Source organism: Salmo salar, chromosome 12, assembly GCF_965601325.2.
Source record: "Salmo salar chromosome 12, fSalSal1, whole genome shotgun sequence".
Lineage (NCBI taxonomy): Eukaryota > Metazoa > Chordata > Actinopteri > Salmoniformes > Salmonidae > Salmo > Salmo salar.
The window spans coordinates 92,564,634-92,583,450 of NC_138302.1; the positions used below are offsets into that span (position 1 = coordinate 92,564,634).

The following is an 18,817-nucleotide window of genomic DNA, read 5'->3' on the forward strand; positions in this document are numbered from 1 at the left end:
TTTTATAGGCTTTCCTCTGACACCGCCTATTATATACGTACGTTCTGGATGGCAGGAAGCTTGGCCCCAGTGATGTACTGGGCCGTTCGCACTACCTTCTGTAGCACCTCACGGTCAGATGCAGAGCAGTTGCCATACTAGGCGGTGATGCAACCGGTCAGGATGCTCTCGATGGTGCAGCTGTAATAACTTTTGAGGATCTGGGGACCTATGCCAAATCTTTTCAGTCTCCCGAGGGGGAAAAGGTTTCATCGTGTCTGCTTCATGACTGTCTTGGTATGTTTGGACCATGATAGTTCGTTGGTGATGTGGACACCAAGGAACTTGAAACTCTCGACCCGCTCCACTATAACTGCGTCGATGTTAATGGGGGCCTGTTCGGCCCTCCTTTTCCTATAGTCCACGATCAGCTCCTTTGTCTTACTCACATTGAGGGAGAGGTTGTTGTCCTGGCACCACACTGCCAGTTCTCTGATCTCCTCCCTATAGGTCGTCTCATCGTTGTTGGTGATCAGGCCTACCACTGTTGTATTGTCAGCAAATGTAATGATGGTGTTGGAGTTGTGTTTGACCACGCAGTCGTGGGTGAACAGGGAATACAGGAGGGGACTAAGTACACACCCCTGAGGGGCCCCAGTGTTGGCCCATCAGGAAGTCCAGGATCCAGTTGCAGAGGGAGGTGTTTAGTCCCAGAGTCCTTAGCTTAGTGATGAGCTTAGTGAACAGCATTCTCACATAGGTATTCCTTTTGTCCAGGTGAGAAAGGGAAGTGTGGAGTGCGATTGAGATTGCGTCATCTGTGGATCTGTTGGGGGGTTATGCGAATTGGAGTGGGTCTAGGGTGTCCGGGAGGATGCAGTTGATGTGAGCCATGACCAGCCTTTCAAAGCACTTCATGGCTACCGACGTGAGTGCCACAGGGTGGTAATCATTTAGGCAGGTTACCTTCACATCCTTGGGCACAGGGACTATGGTGGTCTGCTTGAAGCATGTAGGTATTACAGACTCAGTCAGGGAGAGGTTTAAAATGGCATTGAAGACAGTTGGTCCGTGCATGCTTTGAGTACACATCCTGGTAATCCGTCTGGCCCAGCAGCTTTGTGAATGTTGACCTGCTTGAAGGTTTTGTTCACATCGGCTACCGAGAGCGTTATCACACAGTCATCCAGAACAGCTGGTGCTCTCATGCATGCTTCAGTGTTGCTTGCCTCGAAGCGAGCGTAAAAGGAATTTAGCTCGTCTGGTAGGCTCGCGTCACTGGGCAGCTCGCATCTGGGTTTCCATTGGATGAATCCCGGAACATATTCCAGTCTGTGCTAGCAAAACAGTCCTGTAGTGTAGCATCCGCGTCATCTGACCACTTCCGTATTGAGCGAGTCACTGGTACTTCCTGCTTTAGTTTTTGCTTATAAGCAGGAATCAGGAGGATAGAATTATGGTCAGATTTGCCAAATGGCGGGCGGGGGGAGCTTTGTACGCATCTCTGTGTGTGGATTAAAGGTGGTCTAGGATTTTTTTCCTCTCTGGTTGCACATGTGACATGCTGGTAAAAATTTGGTAAAGCTGATTTAAGTTTGCCTGCATTACAGTCCCTGGCCACTAGGAGCGCTGCTTCAGGGTGAGCATTTTCTTCTTTGCTTATGGCCTTATAGAGTTGGTTGAGAGCAGTCTTAGTGCCAGCCTTGTTTTGTGGTGGTAAATAGACGGCTACGAATAATACAGATGAGAACTCTCTTGGTAGATCATGTGGTCTGCAACTTATCATAAGGTACTCTACATCAGGCGAGCAATACCTCAAGACTTCTTTAATATTAGACATCGTGCACCAGCTTTTATTGACAAAAAGACACACACATCCCGCTAGCTCTATATTATCTGTATCTTCGTTCAGCCACGTCTCGGTGAAACAAGATGTTACAGTTTTTAATGTCCTCTTGGTAGGATAATCTTAATAGTAGGTCATCAATTTTATTTTTTAACGATTGCACGTTAGCAAGAAGAATGAAAGGCATTGGGAGTTTACTCGCTCGCCTCTGGATTCTCAGAAGGATCCCCGATCAGCGTCCCCTTTTCCAGCGTCTTTTCATCATGCAAAAGACGTGGATCTGGGCCTGTTCCAGTGAAAGCAGGATATCCTTCTCGTTGGACTCATTAAAGGAAAAAGCTTCTTCCTGTCCGTGGTGAGTAATTGCTTTTCTGATGTCCAGAAGTTATTTTTGGTCATCAGAGATGGTAGCAGAAACATTATGTACACAATAAGTAAAAAAATAAGTCACATAAAACGCAATTTCTTTTACAAAATAGCACAATTGGATGGGAGAATGTAAAACGTCAGCCATGTTATTCGGCGCCATCTTCAAACAGAGATAGCAGAATCGCCTTAGAGATTTAGACATTGCATATCATTTACCAGTTACATTTCATGTCATGCTGTTCATATACATAATTTATTTCTCGCAGTTATTTATCCCGGGAAAAGGGAGAGGGTTTGGTAAGGAAATCTTGCTAAATCTCGGTAACCCGGTTCCCTTATTCAAAACGTATGTGCATCTTTTGTTGTTTAGTGCAGAGACATGTTCATGTGGTAGTTGTGATTTTTTGTAAACAATTCAATAGCTTTACTTTTCACATCTCTTTTAATCCTCCACTTCATATTTTTTAAGTTGCATTATGGAAGTTTTCAACACCGCAACTTTAAAATGTTCCATTGATGTCCTCATGAATTTGTTTTTCAGCGGAACCTCAAAATGTTCTTGTAACGTGAGGAGTTGAGTTAACCCATAGAACCATCCCAAATGGCCTTCCCCATATTTGTCCAATATGTGTATTTTTTTCAACATCGGCCATATTTCAAATATAAAAACACACGCATCATGGAATGATGGATACTTAGGGGACACTGCAATACAATGAAGAAGAGGCAGCTTGAAAAATACTTAAGATCTCGGGCCTGCTCTCAGCCATAAAGCGACCACACTGGGAAGCATTCCCCTAACCACAATAATTCTTTGAGGTCACTGCTGATTAGTTTGCTATTAAAACAAGGTTTTATAGAATAGCTTGAATTCATTTGGCAGTTTTAGACACATAAAACTGTGTCAATGATATCAATAATCAAGGGCTGTATTGTTTGTTCATACACATTTAAAGATTTCAAAACGGACAACCAAAGGAGCCTTCTTTATACGACGAATTTGAAATGTACTCGCCTGCTAATGGTAACAATGATGATGAAGTTGTTGACAGCAGTTACAATGATGATGATGATGATAATGACTGTGTATTCTTCTCTCTTTCTCTTTCTCTCTCCCCCAGATCCTCTGACTGTGGGGCTCGTCGTCGGGCCCAGGGGGAGCCGCCACCATTGCTTCCAACGAGTGGAGTGCCAACGGTAGCCCGGAGGATGGGCTGGAAGAGGGGAACGATGAGCTGGACAAGGCTATGGACGGGGACGCCGAGGGGGTGTGGAGCCCAGACATAGAGCAGAGCTTCCAGGAGGCCCTGGCCATCTACCCTCCCTGTGGACGGAGGAAGATCATCCTCTCAGACGAAGGCAAGATGTATGGTGAGTAAGACACAAGCAAGCAATCCCACACTCACACACAATACATTTTTTATGTTACTGTTTTTCATCATGGGCCATTTATGGTCTTAAAAACATCAAGTATAATTTTTGAAATGACTTGATGTGTCAGGCAGTCAATGTACTGATGCCAAAACAGAGTGCTATGGTTTGATTGCCACATCATTGATGTTTGACCTTGAAAGACACGTTCTTTGTCATCAACCAATACAGTCTAGACAGTAGTTTATTTGTGTAGTTATACCTAACAAACTTTTTCTAATTCTTATTTAACTAGATATAGAACTGGTACGTACACACACACACACACACACACACACACACACACACACACACACACACACACACACACACACACACACACACACACACACACACACAGAAACAAAAATCCAACTCATTCCATGTGTTAATCTGCCCTGCATCACTTTCTGGCTCATGTATGGAAACACCTGTGGCTTAATGTGTTTGGATCCCATTCCCTTCTGTAGTCAGGAAGGAAAATTAAATCTCAGCAGTTTGTAGTCTATTGGTTATTATCAATAAATGTCACAATAAGGTACATCTCCAGCTCTGCTAAAACCTGAGCTGTGTGTGATTTTCAAATAAATGTTACAATTATTTTGTTGTAATATGATCACCTCTTGGAGAGCATATCAGAACTACTAATTTCCAATTATTCCATGCAAAACAATTGTGCACATTAAGCTCTAGGTCAGGGGTAGGCAACACCCTGGTCCTATGTTTTTGATTTAACCGACCTGGAAGACCAGGTGTGTTCAATTGAACTGATCAGTTGGTCAGGTGTGGTGTTGAGTTGAAACAAAATCGTTTAGTACCTGTGGCACTCCAGGGACAGGGTTGCTTAGCCCCTGCTAGGGTCTATATCATAGTTATAAAGCAAGTAACTGCATGCTTTTTATGATCAGTAAACATTCGGGGTGTAACGGTACACATATTTGTACCGAACCGTTCGGTATGGGGACCTCGGTTCGGTATGAGGACCTCGGTTCGGTCCACACTGAATGAATACATAAAAAAATTATAAAATAAAAACACTAGGCCTATAGCAGTGGGGTCCTGGGGACCCCAAGGGCTGCACATTTAGTTTTTTGCCTTAGCACTATACAACTGATTCAAATGATAAAATCTTGATAATGAGTTCATCATTTGAGTAAGCTGTGTAGTGCTAGGGCAAAAACCAAAACATTCACCCCTTGGGATCCCCAGGACCGTTGTAGGCCTATGCCTCTTGAGTAAATCTGAGCTGAAAAAAACATTTCAGGCTATTCTGTTAAAACAACTAGAGCCTATGCATACATTGTAATCCAAATTAAAATCTTAATTGCCGCATTTCAAACAGTCCTTGTGTGAGGCGCAACTAGGAACTTGTTCTATACGATTGTGGTGAGTGGTGGGGTCGATAAACCAGAATTGGAGGATCCTCCAGTTTGGAAACATTTTGGCTTCCAGGAGATTAAAATGGCGATGGACAGAGAGTTGTGGATAAAACGATAACAGTATGTTGCCACACTCAATGAGAATAGTCTATGCAGCTGCCAACACCTCAAATATGTTGACACATTTACACCGACATCACCCCAGTAGCCTATATCCCGGAGCAAGATGGAAACGCAAAGAGACAACAACACAACATCTTCTCCCCCCTGCATTCAAGCAGCCCTTGGCAGCTGATTCTGATCGGGCCAAAGAAATTACAAGAACGATAGGTTGACTATGTTTAGATTTTTTACAGTCTGGTTTATAGCTGCGGATATACAGTATGCCTATTCTCGGTTGTTGAGAATAGGATGTTTCAGGCAGCACCTCGTGAAAATGCTAAGTTACGAACTTCCCTCTTGTACCCATTTCAGAAAACAGGTATTACCCTTTCTTGCAAACTGATAGAGCTTGCAAGAAAGGCAGTCAGAGCTTGCAAGAAAAGGCATTTCACTGTACTTGTGCATGTGCCATTAAAACTTGAAGCTTGAAACTATTTAAGCAAGCCAAAGCCGAAGTTTTCAATGAATTGTCCAATGCACCCTGTGTTGTGCTTACTTAACAGTGACAGCCCATCACATTACCCCGGAGTGGGAGATGTACCGTACTACAGACACACCCCGTGTATGAGTCACACGTGCAAATCTGGCCGTGAAGGAGGCAGTGTCATGGTGTGTTCTTAACCAAGATGGAAGTGGGAATTTACCCATAGAGATAGATAAAGGACTTATCTTTGTATCTGTGCCATTGTCGCGCCCGTGACAGCAGTGGCAGCGCCATTCAGGCAATCTTCATTTTGAAGTAGTGAGTTTTCTTCTTCACGATTGGCTGATCCCTCCTGATGTCCCGGTTGGACATGACTCCAACAGAGTCACCAGGAGGGACCAGCCAATGAAGTTGTAAGTCCCACCCCACCGCACACACACTGGTTGATTCAATGTTGTTTCCACATAATTTCAATGAAATTACTTTGAACCAACGTTGAATAGACGTTGAATTTACGTCTGTGCCTAGTGGGATCCAGTTTCCCATTTTAATACGGCATTTTGCCCACTAGAGGCCTCTATCATTCTCTATGGAGTTTACCACATATGACTGGGAAAACTCCACTTGAACATCCCTGCAACTGGTATTTACTTGTGCAAATCTCGTTTATCATCTTGAGCGCCCACTTCTCCCACATGGTGACCTCTGACGTTACCTACTAAGGAAATGGCCTCTATAACACTATTTCCGGCAGTTAAATGCAACAACAAAACCTTATTTATAAAAAGCAACGTATTAATGTGGTTTTGTTAACTCTATAATTTGTTTATAAGCATGATAGCTGTACTTTTAGTTTATGGTTGACGCAGCTTGTTGGCCATTAGCCAATGCCATTAGCCAATCTGCATTTCTCAACTAGTTCAAATCAGATGAAAGCATCCAACTGTTATTTAGGACTTCACAACTGGTAAATTCCCACCTCCCACACGGAGAGGAAACTCGAGAGGCCTAACATCACAACAGACTATGCCAGGAACATTGTTAATGCTCAACATTGTGGATAGCATGTAGTACTTTCCTGCAATCAAATGAATATTTTTCATAATTTCATAATTAATAAACATGATAAAATAATATAAAACACTGAAAATCTGGTGTTACTAAGTCAAAGTTTTTGTTATATTTCAGTCTTGTGATAATATTGGCACGCTAACTCAAAATGTAATACATTCCAACTCTATATCTGACATGCTACAGGTGTCTTCCTTTTTTAAAGCCCATAACCATGTGTGTGAGGTGTATGCTTTTGTTTCAGAGTAGATTTGTTTAAGACTACCGATTGTTTAAGACTACCGATTGTTTAAGACTACCAATTGTTTAAGAGAGGCTACGTGAGGGTAGCATATCCATTCGGCATATAGCTAAGCTTGTGTCATTTAGCTTGCTTCATCAGAGAAGGCTTTTGTAAAGAGCTTGACATCGGCAAGTAGCCTATATTTTGAGTCTAAACTTGTCCTGGTAAAGTTGTCTGTCTTGACTACTGTCAATACTACTATCGGCAATAGGTATAGCTGGTCCATTATTCAATATCTTTATAAGTTGGTTTCCAGCAGCAATCGTGGTTAAACAGCCTTAAAATCAATGCTGAAAGAGGTATAATATTAGCTAGCTAAGGTACGTTGGTTGGAGATAAAAAGTATAGAGCTTAACATAATGTTGAGGCGACTTTACAAAGTTGCTAGCTGGCAAACATTATTTCTAGCTAGCGTTACATGGGCATTTGCGCCCTTCTGCTGCTTTACAGGCAGAGGCCACTATGGACGGAAAATGTACCTAAACCACACATAATTGTCAGGTAAAGTACAGTTTAATATTATGTCACTCAAATTTCCAATTAAATGGGGGCCAATATATTGAGAGCTGTAGGGTCTATTCCAGCTGTGTTCTGCTGTAATGCATTGGAGCGTGCTGCGGCTTGCCCCCAGCTGGGAATGGAATGTTTCAATATGATGTTATTGATAACAACCTATAGAAAGAAACATCCTGTTTTTTTATGTTTAATATTACTTGATATTTTTTCATCATTCTTATCACAACATCATGGTGAGGCTCTAGCTGTCCTTGCTCAATGCATATATGCTCTCCCATACGATGTGTCACAGCAATTTTTTCTGATAGTGCTCAGAAACCAAACAGGTCTGAGCCTGTCGTCCCCTGACCCAGGGGCTGGTTGTTCCAGTCTCACTAGAAACATAGCATCAGAGCTGGAGCTGAGTTACCCAGAAGACACCACAGGCAGCGCCCCTTAGCTTGGTTTTCACCTGGCTTTCCTTAGCGCTTCAAACCGGTTCTGTCAGTGTCATCACCTGTCAGTGCTGTCTCCAGCTATTTGCCACCTGCCATTTATTGCTCTTCTCTTCCTCATCTGCAGTCCTTAGACCTACTGTGAATTAGGAAAGTGGCAAAACCAAGTGTCCTTTATAACTTCATGTCAGTCTAACACACTAAGGTGCTTCTTACAATAACCAGTTATGCACTGTCTCTCACCTGGTCTCCAGAATAGCTTTTGCTGCTTCTTGAACCAGTTGGACCGACTTTGCAATTGAAATCTCAACGCCATAAATCAAACCATGGAAACAAAAACATTGCAAAGAGTGCTATAAAACCATCACAAGGTCCTATAGGGATCTAAGCTATTTCCTCCACCAGCATGTTTATTAAATCGCAGGTGGAGAGAGCATGTTCCTTGCTGAAATCCACTGCATACAGATGGAGAAATTGGCAAGTTGCTGATTAGAATCATAAAACATTCAGGTGTTAGACAAATGCAACCAGTTTCTAAAGTTACTTTTTCTCCCTATGATGGGTGAGAAAACAGGGGATTGGCTGGCTGGGCTGCTGATGGGTGAGAACTCAAAGGAATGGCTGGCTGGGCTGCTGGTTTTGAATAAGACAGCCAAGTTGGAGAACATAAAACAGATTGAAATGTGAATAGTCAGGAAATGCATGGAGCATGGGTTGAGATGTGGGCTTATTCAGGGGGTTTGACTTCACAATGTCCTCACACAACCTCTTGGTTTTGGGGAACAATGTTATGTTAACCAGCATGATATAGGCTGAGGATATGATATAGGCTGAGTCTCCTCAAGTCCTGTTGTGTAACCATCAAGTCCTTTAATTATTGTTCATGTCCCATAAACTTAAATTCTATCCTGCACTGTTGAAACCATTTGAAATCCAACATCCGCTTCTATCAGAACGTTTTTCAAGACTATATATATTTAAGGGATTTTTTTGTTGTTTTATTTTCATGGTTGTCTGCATTGTTGTTCTGTCCTTGCTGCTGTAAAATGGAATGTTTAGCATGCGTCTATCAGGAATGTCATTCTTTGTGTTCTGAGACAGATTTGATTGTTAGTGGACAGACAGATGACTAAGCTGCTAGCTGCCGTGGGCTAGCTTCTGTTGTGTTAACCGCCGCTGTGCTAGCTGCCGCTGTGCTAGCTGTTGTTGTGCTAACTGCCGCTGTGCTAGCTGCCATTGTGTTAACTGCCGCTGTGTTAGCTACCACTGTGCTAGCTACCGCTGTGCTAGCTGCCGCTGTGTTAGTTGCCGCTGTGCTAGCTGTGTTTCTGGCTAGGCTGGCTGCGGTCTAAACAAGGCCGGAACTCTGACTAGCTCTCCTCTCCTGGGGGATGTGGTGTCTAGTCTGCCTCCGGTTACAGTTACGTCATTTTAACTGTATCTGATCTGACTGGATGGCTAGCTAGCTAGCTAGAGCGTATTCATTGACCTGGCTATATATCAGAGGGACCTGTTGCTAAATGCTATTTCATAGTTGGTGTGCTGGGTGTTACAGGTAACCTACTATGAATGCGAATGGACCAGAATAGCACCTCTTTCATTTGTCTGTGAATTTGTTAATGTGTTGCCAATTACGCGATAATGCATTAATAGCACTGCAGAAGTGCACAGTTTCCTCTGACAACATTGCCATGGTTTAACCTCTGTCTGTCTATTGACCTTCCCTCGAGTCTATTGAAGAAGAGACTTTAATGGAAAAGCAAGATGGTGGCTCCTCTCCTGGTTTAGCAGGACAGTGAAGTGTTCAGAACCTATATCTCAGTGTTGTTTCTCAGAAAAGGAGTACAACAGAAGTGGCAGGTCGAACCGTAGCGTGTTCCGTCCCTTCGCAGCACACTGTCAGGACCCCCAGTAGAGGTCAAGAAGAGCGGCTGCTTTCTTTTTTCCAAACCAGTAAACACCCTATCCATTTACGTCATCTGAGGCCCTCCTGGCAGCGAGGCATGCCCCCAACCCAGAAGAAGCATTCTCACAAGGCGATGACCTCAGACATCTAAATTCTGCCCTGACGTGAGGCCGGGGGAATTTTAACGATTGCACTGTGTGTAATACTGTCTACTCCACAGTCTCTGACTGGGGAAGCGCTGCAAGTCCAATGCCGTGGCCTCCAAAACCAGGCAAGTCATCATCATCCCTCCTGTTGGGAATTCCATCTGGATCTTTCCACAAGGAATGTTCTTGTGGGAAATCGGTAGTGTTCCCTGATGACTACTGACCACAGATATCATGTGGCACTCAGAATTGCCCAGGTTTCCCCCTATGGTCAGAATGTCAGATGACCTTAAGATGAAAAATATAATTTGGAATGAAAAATCAATAAGTAGAACACCCCCAAAATGGTTGGAACATGGAGGCCATGGTTCGTCTGTGTGTATTGGGCCACCACCCAGCAGAGTTCAGGGGTCAGGAGGAAGAGGATGAAGGGAGGAGGGTGTGTCTTGTTTTGTGGTGGAGCACGGCTAAAACATTGTTCACCTGTGTTATCTTGCTGGAGAAAGGCATGCTGCCAAGCCCTGAGCACACCTCCTCCTCCTGCAATGCACTCTGGGTAAGAAGGAAAAAACAGCAAAATAGGGCACTGGAGGGAAACACATGTCTCCTAGTGACCTTTGCACACTGCGCTAGGAATGAGCGATGGGTTCATTGCATGCAGTAGAAGTCAGTAGAAGGACAGAGTTATATATGCAGCAGTTGGTAGATAAGTATGCTAGTATGGCTGAACTTGAGTTTCATAGACAAGAGAGGAGTGGAAAGGAAAGGAAAGCAGCGTGTGATGACTAAGAGGGCCTGGTGTTTCCCTGTCATTCTCTAGCTGAGATGTCAGGAATGTTGTCTGTCATGGCCAAACAGTATGTTAGCAATTTTAGGATTACCTCAATGTGAAAGGTGGGAGAGAGGGAGGGAGATAGACAGGGAGCGAGATAGAGATGGAGGGAGAGGGGGAGACAGAGGGAGAGAGGGAGAAAGATAGATAGACAGACAGAGGGAGAGAGAGAGGGAGGGCGATAGAAAGACACAAGGGAGAGGGGGAGGGAGAGAAAGAGGGTGGGAGATAGATAGACAGAGGGAGAAAGGGAGGGAGAGAGAAAGAGAGGGAGGAGATAGATAGAGAGAGGGAGGGAGAGAGAAAAACATAAGGGAGAGGGGGAGGGAGAGAAAGAGGGTGGGAGATAGATAGATAGATAGACAGAGGGAGAGAGAAAGAGAGGGAGGAGATAGATAGACAGAGGGAGAGAGAGAGGGAGGGAGAGAGAAAGACATAAGGGAGAGGGGGAGGGAGAGAAAGAGGTTGGGAGATAGATAGATAGATAGATAGATAGATAGATAGATAGATAGACAGAGGGAGAGAGAAAGAGAGGGAGGAGATAGATAGACAGACAGAGGGAGAGAGGGAGGGGGAGAGAAAGACATAAGGGAGAGGGGGAGGGAGAGAAAGAGGGTGGGAGATAGATATATAGATAGATAGATAGATAGACAGAGGGAGAGAGAAAGAGAGGGAGGAGATAGATAGACAGAGGGAGAGAGGGAGGGGGAGAGAAAGACATAAGGGAGAGGGGGAGGGAGAGAAAGAGGGTGGGAGATAGATAGATAGATAGATAGACAGAGGGAGAAAGGGAGGGAGAGAGAAAGAGAGAGAGGGAGGAGATAGATAGAGGGAGAGAGAGAGGGAGGGAGATAGAAAGACACAAGGGAGAGAGGGAGGGAGAGAAAGAGGGTGGGGAGATAGATAGATAGATAGATAGATAGACAGAGGGAGAGAGGGAGGGAGGGAGAGAAAGAGGGTGGGAGATAGATAGATAGACAGAGGGAGAGAGGGAGGGAGGGAGAGAGAAAGATAGGGAGGGAGGAGATAGATAGACAGAGGGAGAGAGAAAGAGAGGGAGGAGATAGATAGAGGGAGAGAGGGAGAGAGAAAGAGAGGGAGGGAGGAGATAGATAGAGGGAGAAAGGGAGGGAGGGAGAGAGAGAGAAAGAGAGGGAGGGAGGAGATAGATAGACAGAGGGAGAGAGGGAGGGAGGGAGGGAGATAGAAAGACACAAAGGAGAGGGGGAGGGAGAGAAAGAGGGTGGGAGATAGATAGATAGATGAGATAGATAGATAGATAGATAGATAGATAGATAGATAGACATAGGGAGAAAGGGAGGGAGGGAGAGAAAGAGGGTGGGAGATAGATAGACAGAGAGAGAAAGGGAGGGAGGGAGAGAGAAAGAGAGGGAGGGAGTAGATACGACAGACATCGTTACAACACTGTACATAATATGACATTTGTAATGTCTTTATTATTTTGGAACTTTTGTGAGTGTAATGTTTACTGTTCATTTTTATTGTTTATTTCACTTTTGTATATTATCTACCTCACTTGCTTTGGCAATGTTAACATATGTTTCCCATGCCAATAAAGCCCCTTGAATTGAATTGAATTGAGAGAGCAAGCAAGACAGACAGACAGACAGACAGACAGACAGACAGACAGACAGACAGACAGACAGACAGACAGACAGACAGACAGACAGACAGAGGGAGAGAGGGTAGCGGTGAGTTAACTCTGCTCCCCATCTCAGTGTGTAAGTGGAACATTCCAGTGGACATGCAGTAAAAGAGGAGGATAGTCATGGCAGGGAAGAGGTTCATCACGGCAGAGTCAGCCTGCGGGGCTCTGCAAACTGAGTGTTGAGCAATCTGAGGGAGGGAGGGAGGGAGGGAGCGAGAGAGAGATGGAAACAGGGTGAAATAGAGTGGTTGCCGATTGATTGAGATAGAGGTAAGATGGCAAGCGAGGGAGATGTACAGAAAGTTATTGTGTGAGCATACACTTGTGCATGTGTGTGTGTATGTGTTAGCTATCCTTGTTCGTAACTTGGACTGTGAGTGTGTGTGTGTGTGTGTGTGTGTGTGTGTGTGTGTGTGTGTGTGTGTGTGTGTGTGTGTGTGTGTGTGTGTGTGTGTGTGTGTGTGTGTGTGTGTGTGTGTGTGTGTGTGTGTGTGTGTGTGTGTGTGTGTGTGTGTGTGTGTGTGTGTGCCAACCTGTCCACCACCTGACTTGAGGCCTTGAAGGGAGACCCCGTCTCTTCCGCCTAGCTGAACCTTCTGTCTAGTCTGAACAGGCCTAGCCAGTCTGCCTCTCTAAATCAATCTTCTACTTTGCAAAAGTCTTGTCTAAAAGACTTGGTAATTCCATGGCTCACAACCCCAGTCAGTTACTTACAACCGTTAATGAAGAAACACAGAACAGACTTCTTAGAACTGCCTTTGTAAATTAAGCTAATTTCCAGTTATTTTTATGTTGAAAATATGTATTCGGTACAGAGGGAACAGATTCTAGAAGCCAGTTGTTTGATAGTTAGTTCCACAGCTCCTCAATCTAGAAGATTGATCGTAGCAGTTGGGCTGAAGAGGGTAGGGGGCCAGGGGTGTAGGGGGGTTGTAATTGTTCTCTCCCACCTCCTGACTGCGACAGTCAGTGGCAGGTGTTACTGTCCGTTGGGTAAGGGGTCACACACAGGGGTTATTTTGGGAAGGGAGGGGTGTGTGTGTGTGTGTGGGGGGGGGGGGGGGCAGCCCTGATGCCAGGTGGCAGTTGTTGGTAAAGACAGTTATGGCTTTGTGTCTCCTCCAAGAGTTACAGCCTCAGCTGCCCACCTACCCCCCCACCACCAACTCCTCACCCTCCACCCCAACCCCCCCAGCTACCCAGCTACCCCCCACCCCCAACTCCTCACCCTCCACCCCAACCCCCCAACCCCTCACCTTCCCCCCAAACCCTCACCCTCCACTCCCAATCCCTCCCCCAACCACTCACCCTCCACCCCCCACCCCAACAACTCACCCTCACCACCCAACCTACCCCTCACCCCCCCTCCTCAACCCCGCACCCTCCACCCCAACCCCGCACCCTCCACCCCAACCCCTCACCCTCCACCCCAACCCCTCACCCTTCCGCCCAACCTACCCCTCACCCCCCCTCCTCAACCCCGCACCCTCCACCCCAACCCCGCACCCTCCACCCCAACCCCTCACCCTCCACCCCTACCCCTCATTCCCTATCCTCCCTCCTCAACCCCTGACCCTTGACCCCGTACCTCTCACCCCCAACCCCTCGCCCCACCCTCAACCTCCACCCCAGCCAGCTAACCCTTGCTTAGCGCTGTGTGCATGTGTGTGTCCGCAGTCCGCACCGACTGCGCTAGTAGGGACCTGACCAATCAGACTGGCTAGCACAGATGTGACAGGCTGGGAGGAATGCTAGGAATGTGGAGGCGCTGGGGCGGGCGTGTCCCTCCTAATTCAGGGGGAGGGGCCGGCCGGCTGGCTGACTGACTGGCTGCTTCAGTTCAGTATCGGCTGGCCAGGCAGCTCATCTCAGTAGAGAGAGAAAGAGACAGAGAGATAGGGGGAGAGAGAGAGAGGGAGACCGAGAGATAGGGGAGAGAGAGAGAGATAGATGGGGGGAGCGAGAGATAGACAGAGAGAGAGGGGAGAGAGACAGAGAGAGATAGATGGGGGAAGAGAGAGAACAAAAAGAGAGAGAGAGAGGGCACAGAGGGCTCAAGTCCTGCCAGCACTCCTCTCCTAACATGTAGTACTTTTATGTTAATTACACCAAGCAGAGCAGAGCCTAAAGAAGTCCAAGGACCAAGGAAAAAGGCATATTGTCAGCTTTTCTTCTGTCATTGTGTCTGAGGTGCTGTCTGAAGTCAGTTGGCTTGGCCTGTCACAGGGTTTTTTTTCAACATGGGTTTGCAATAATGTAAAGCGTTGGCTATCCTTTGTTCGTAACTTGGACTGTGTGTGTGTGTGTGTGTGTGTGTGTGTGTGTGTGTGTGTGTGTGTGTGTGTGTGTGTGTGTGTGTGTGTGTGTGTGTGTGTGTGTGTGTGTGTGTGTGTGTGTGTGTGTGTGTGTGTGTGTGTGTGTGTGTGTGTTTTGTTTTACTATCCTTGTGGAGACCAGAAATCCAAAACAAGGAACATTCGGACAAGTGTGGACATTTCGCTGGTCCCCACAAGGAAACAGGCTATTTCAGGCTTAGGGGATAGGTTTAGGGTTAGGGTTACAATTAGGATTAGGGGTTAGGGATAAAATGACTTTGAATGGGAATAAACGTGACCTGTTTCATCAAACTAGGCGTATGTCACTACTTCACACGAGAGCAGTTTGAACGTAATATTTTTTTATTTTGATAAAAATACTTTTTTTGGCAGAACATGCGAACTTTCATGTGCCTTTCAGGCTCCCGAGTGGCACAGCGGTCAAGGCACTGCATCTCAGTGCGGGAGGTGTCACTACTGACCCTGGTTTGATCCTGGGCTGTATCACATCTGGCTGTGATCAGGAGTCTCATAGTGTGGTGCACAATTGGCCCAGTGTTGTTCGGGTTAGGGGAGGGTTTGGCTGGGGTTGGCCGTCATTGTGAATAACAAACTTGTATGCCATCTGTAAATACAAATATACTTCTGTCTATTTGAGCTGGTTAGTATGTGTAGGTAATCCTGTCTAACGCTGCTTTTTAAAAATATATATTGCTTTGTAGAACTGCATAAGTATTGCTCTCCACTTTCTGGAGGACCGAGTTTTGAAATCTGTGGAATTAGAGTATGATAGCTAAGGAGATGGAGAAAACACCTGTCTCCGGATTACATCTTCAAACTAAGGGAAAGCATAGCATCCGTGACAGGGAGAAGCATCCAACCATGAATACGACGGGTAAGATAGTCTAACTAGCTACATTTTTTAGGTATTACACATTTCTAATTTCGACAAAGTGGTTTTCATTTCAAGTTAAAGTGTACTGTTAGCTAGCTAGCTAATGTTAGCTGGCTGGCTCGCTAGCTAACGTTATGTGTATGATCTTATTATTCGTATCGCAGAGCCATTTGCTTGTTATAGCCTATTGTTAGCTAGCTAACGTTGAACCTGGTTGGTCAGCTACCTGCAGATTCCTGCAGGGTAGTAACGTCATGAGTTGTGATTATGGTTAACCTTTCTGGCGCAGGCGTTCCGCTAGCGACCCACCTCGACAACATCCGGTGAAATTGCAGCACGCCAAATTCAAAATACAGAAATAGTCATAATAAACATTCATAAAAATACAAGTGTTAACCTGTTAGGGCTAGGGGGCAGTATTGACACGGCTGGATAAAAAACATACCCGATTTAATCTGGTTACCACTCCTACCCAGTAACTAGAATATGCATATACTTATTACATATGGATAGAAAACACCCTAAAGTTTCTAAAACTGTTTGAATGGTGTCTGTGAGTATAACAGAACTCAAATGGCAGGTCAAAACCTGAGAGATTCCTTTACAGGAAGTGGCCTGTCTGACCATTTCTTGAACTTCTTTTCCATCTCTATCTTTTACTAAGGATCTCTGCTCTAACGTGACACTTCAAAAGGTCGTCCATAGGCGCTCAGAGCCCGAGAAAAAACAGAATGTCGTCATTCCAGCCCCAGGCTGAAACACATTATCGCCTTTCTCAAGTGGCCGATCAAGGGACTCTGGGCTTATGCGCATGACCTGACCGCCCCCGCCTTTGTGATTTTTTCCTCTGTTTGCCGAAAAGGAGATTCCCTGTCGGAATATTATCGCTTTTCTACGAGAAAAATGGCGTAAAAATTGATTTTAAACAGCGGTTGACATGCTTCGAAGTACGGTAATGGAATATTTAGAATTTTATTGTCACGAATTGCGCCATGCGCGCGACACTTCTTTACCATTTCAGATAGTGTCTGGAACGCACAAACAAAACGCCGCTATTCGGATATAACGATGGATTATTTTGGACCAAACCAACATTTGTTATTGAAGTAGCAGTCCTGGGTGTGCATTCTGACGAAGACAACAAAAGGTAATGAAACTTTTATAATAGTAAATATGATTATGGTGAGTGCTAAACTTGCCGGGTGTCTAAATAGCGAGCCCGTGATGCCTGGGCTATGTACTTAGAATATTGCAAAATGTGCTTTCACCAAAAAGCTATTTTAAAATCGGACATATCGAGTGCATAGAGGAGGTCTGTATCTATAATTCTTAAAATAATTGTTATGCTTTTTGTGAACGTTTATCGTGAGTAATTTAGTAAAATGTTAGCGAATTCCCCGGAAGTTTGCGGGGGGTATGCTAGTTCTGAACGTCACATGCTAATGTAAAAAGCTGGTTTTTGATATAAATATGAACTTGATTGAACAAAACATGCATGTATTGTATAACATAATGTCCTAGGGTTGTCATCTGATGAAGATCATCAAAGGTGAGTGCTGCATTTAGCTGTCTTCTGGGTTTTGGTGACATTATATGCTGGCTTGAAAAATGGGTGTCTGATTATTTCTGGCTTGGTACTCTGCTGACATAATCTAATGTTTTGCTTTCGTTGTAAAGCCTTTTTGAAATCGGACAGTGTGGTTAGATTAACGAGAGTCTTGTCTTTAAATAGCTGTAAAATAGTCATATGTTTGAGAAATTGAAGTAATAGGATTTTTAATGTTTTGAAAATCGCGCCACAGGCTGCAAGTGGCTGTTACGTAGGTGGGACGAATTCGTCCCGCATAGCCCAGAGAGGTTAAACATCGGCTTAAAGATTAACTTCTTGTTAATCCAGCCACTTTGTCAGATTTCAAAAAGGCTTTACAACGAAAGCATATCATGCGATTATCTGAGCACAGCGCCCGCTTACAAAAGCATACAAACATTTTCCAACCAAGTAGAGGAGTCACGAAAGTCAGAAATAGCGATAAAATTAATCACTTACCTTTGAAGATCTTCATCTGGTTGCAGTCACAAGAGTCCCAGCTACACAATAAATGTTTGTTTTGTTCGATAATGTCCCTCTTTATATCCCAAAAACTCAGTTTTGTTGGCGCGTTTTGTTCAGTAATACACTGGCTCAAAGGCGGTCAAAACATGCAGACGAATACATCCTAATAGTACTGGTAAAGTTCGTCGAAACATGTCAAACGAGGTTTATAATTAATCCTCAGGTTGTCAATTGTCTAAATAATCAATCATATTTCAACCGGACAATAGCGTATTCAATAGAAAGGAAAAACGACGAAGGGCACACACTCAGTCACACGCGCAAACCATTCTTCTGTATTTTTCAGAAAACAAGCCTGAAACAATGTCTAAAGACTGTTGACATCTACTCGAAGCCATAGAAACTGCAATCTGGGTCCTAACCCATTAGATACTCTAATTTTTCAATTGAAAATACCCACATCAAAAAAATCCCACTTCCTGGATGGATTTTCCTCGGGTTTTCGCCTGCCATATCAGTTCTGTTATACTCACAGACATTATGTTAACAGTTTTGGAAACTTTAGAGTGTTTTCTATCCAAATCTACCAATTATATGCATATCCTAGCTTCCGGGCCTGAGTAACAGGCAGTTTACTTTGGGCACGCTTCTCATCCAGACCTCAAAATACTGCCCCCAAGCCATAAGAAGTTAATTGTTTAGCTAGCTAGCTACATGTCTTAACAAAAGACTCCACTAGGCAAGTGTCCATTTTAATAGAATGTCACTGCGACAACTGTTAGCCAGATAGCTTGGATGCTTGACTGCTGTTGTTAGGACAGAAGGCTTGGATCAACCCTTAAAGAGATTGGTGGAGCTAAAGCTTAACCTGTTAGGGCTAGGGGGCAGCATTGACACGGCTGGATAAAAAACATACCCGATTTAATCTGGTTACCACTCCTACTCAGTAACTAGAATATGCATATACTTATTACATATGGATAGAAAACACCCTAAATTTTCTAAAACTGTTTGAATGGTGTCTGTGAGTATAACAGAACTCAAATGGCAGGTCAAAACCTGAGAGATTCCTTTACAGGAAGTGGCCTGTCTGACCATTTGTTGAACTTCTTTTCCATCTCTATCATT

General features: G+C 44.6%; 1 protein-coding gene across 9 annotated transcripts in view; it reads left to right on the forward strand.

Annotated features, from left to right (window-relative positions):
• Positions 1-18,817, forward strand: part of LOC106566028 (transcriptional enhancer factor TEF-5) — a 76,743-nt gene that overhangs the window by 36,142 nt on the left and 21,784 nt on the right. For all 9 annotated transcript variants that reach the window (XM_082959426.1, XM_082959428.1, XM_082959427.1 and 6 more), the window contains exon 3: positions 3,316-3,565. In XM_082959426.1, the coding sequence (XP_082815552.1) occupies positions 3,442-3,565 (124 nt within the window). In that variant the 5' untranslated portion in view covers positions 3,316-3,441. The remainder of the gene's footprint in view (positions 1-3,315; positions 3,566-18,817) is intronic.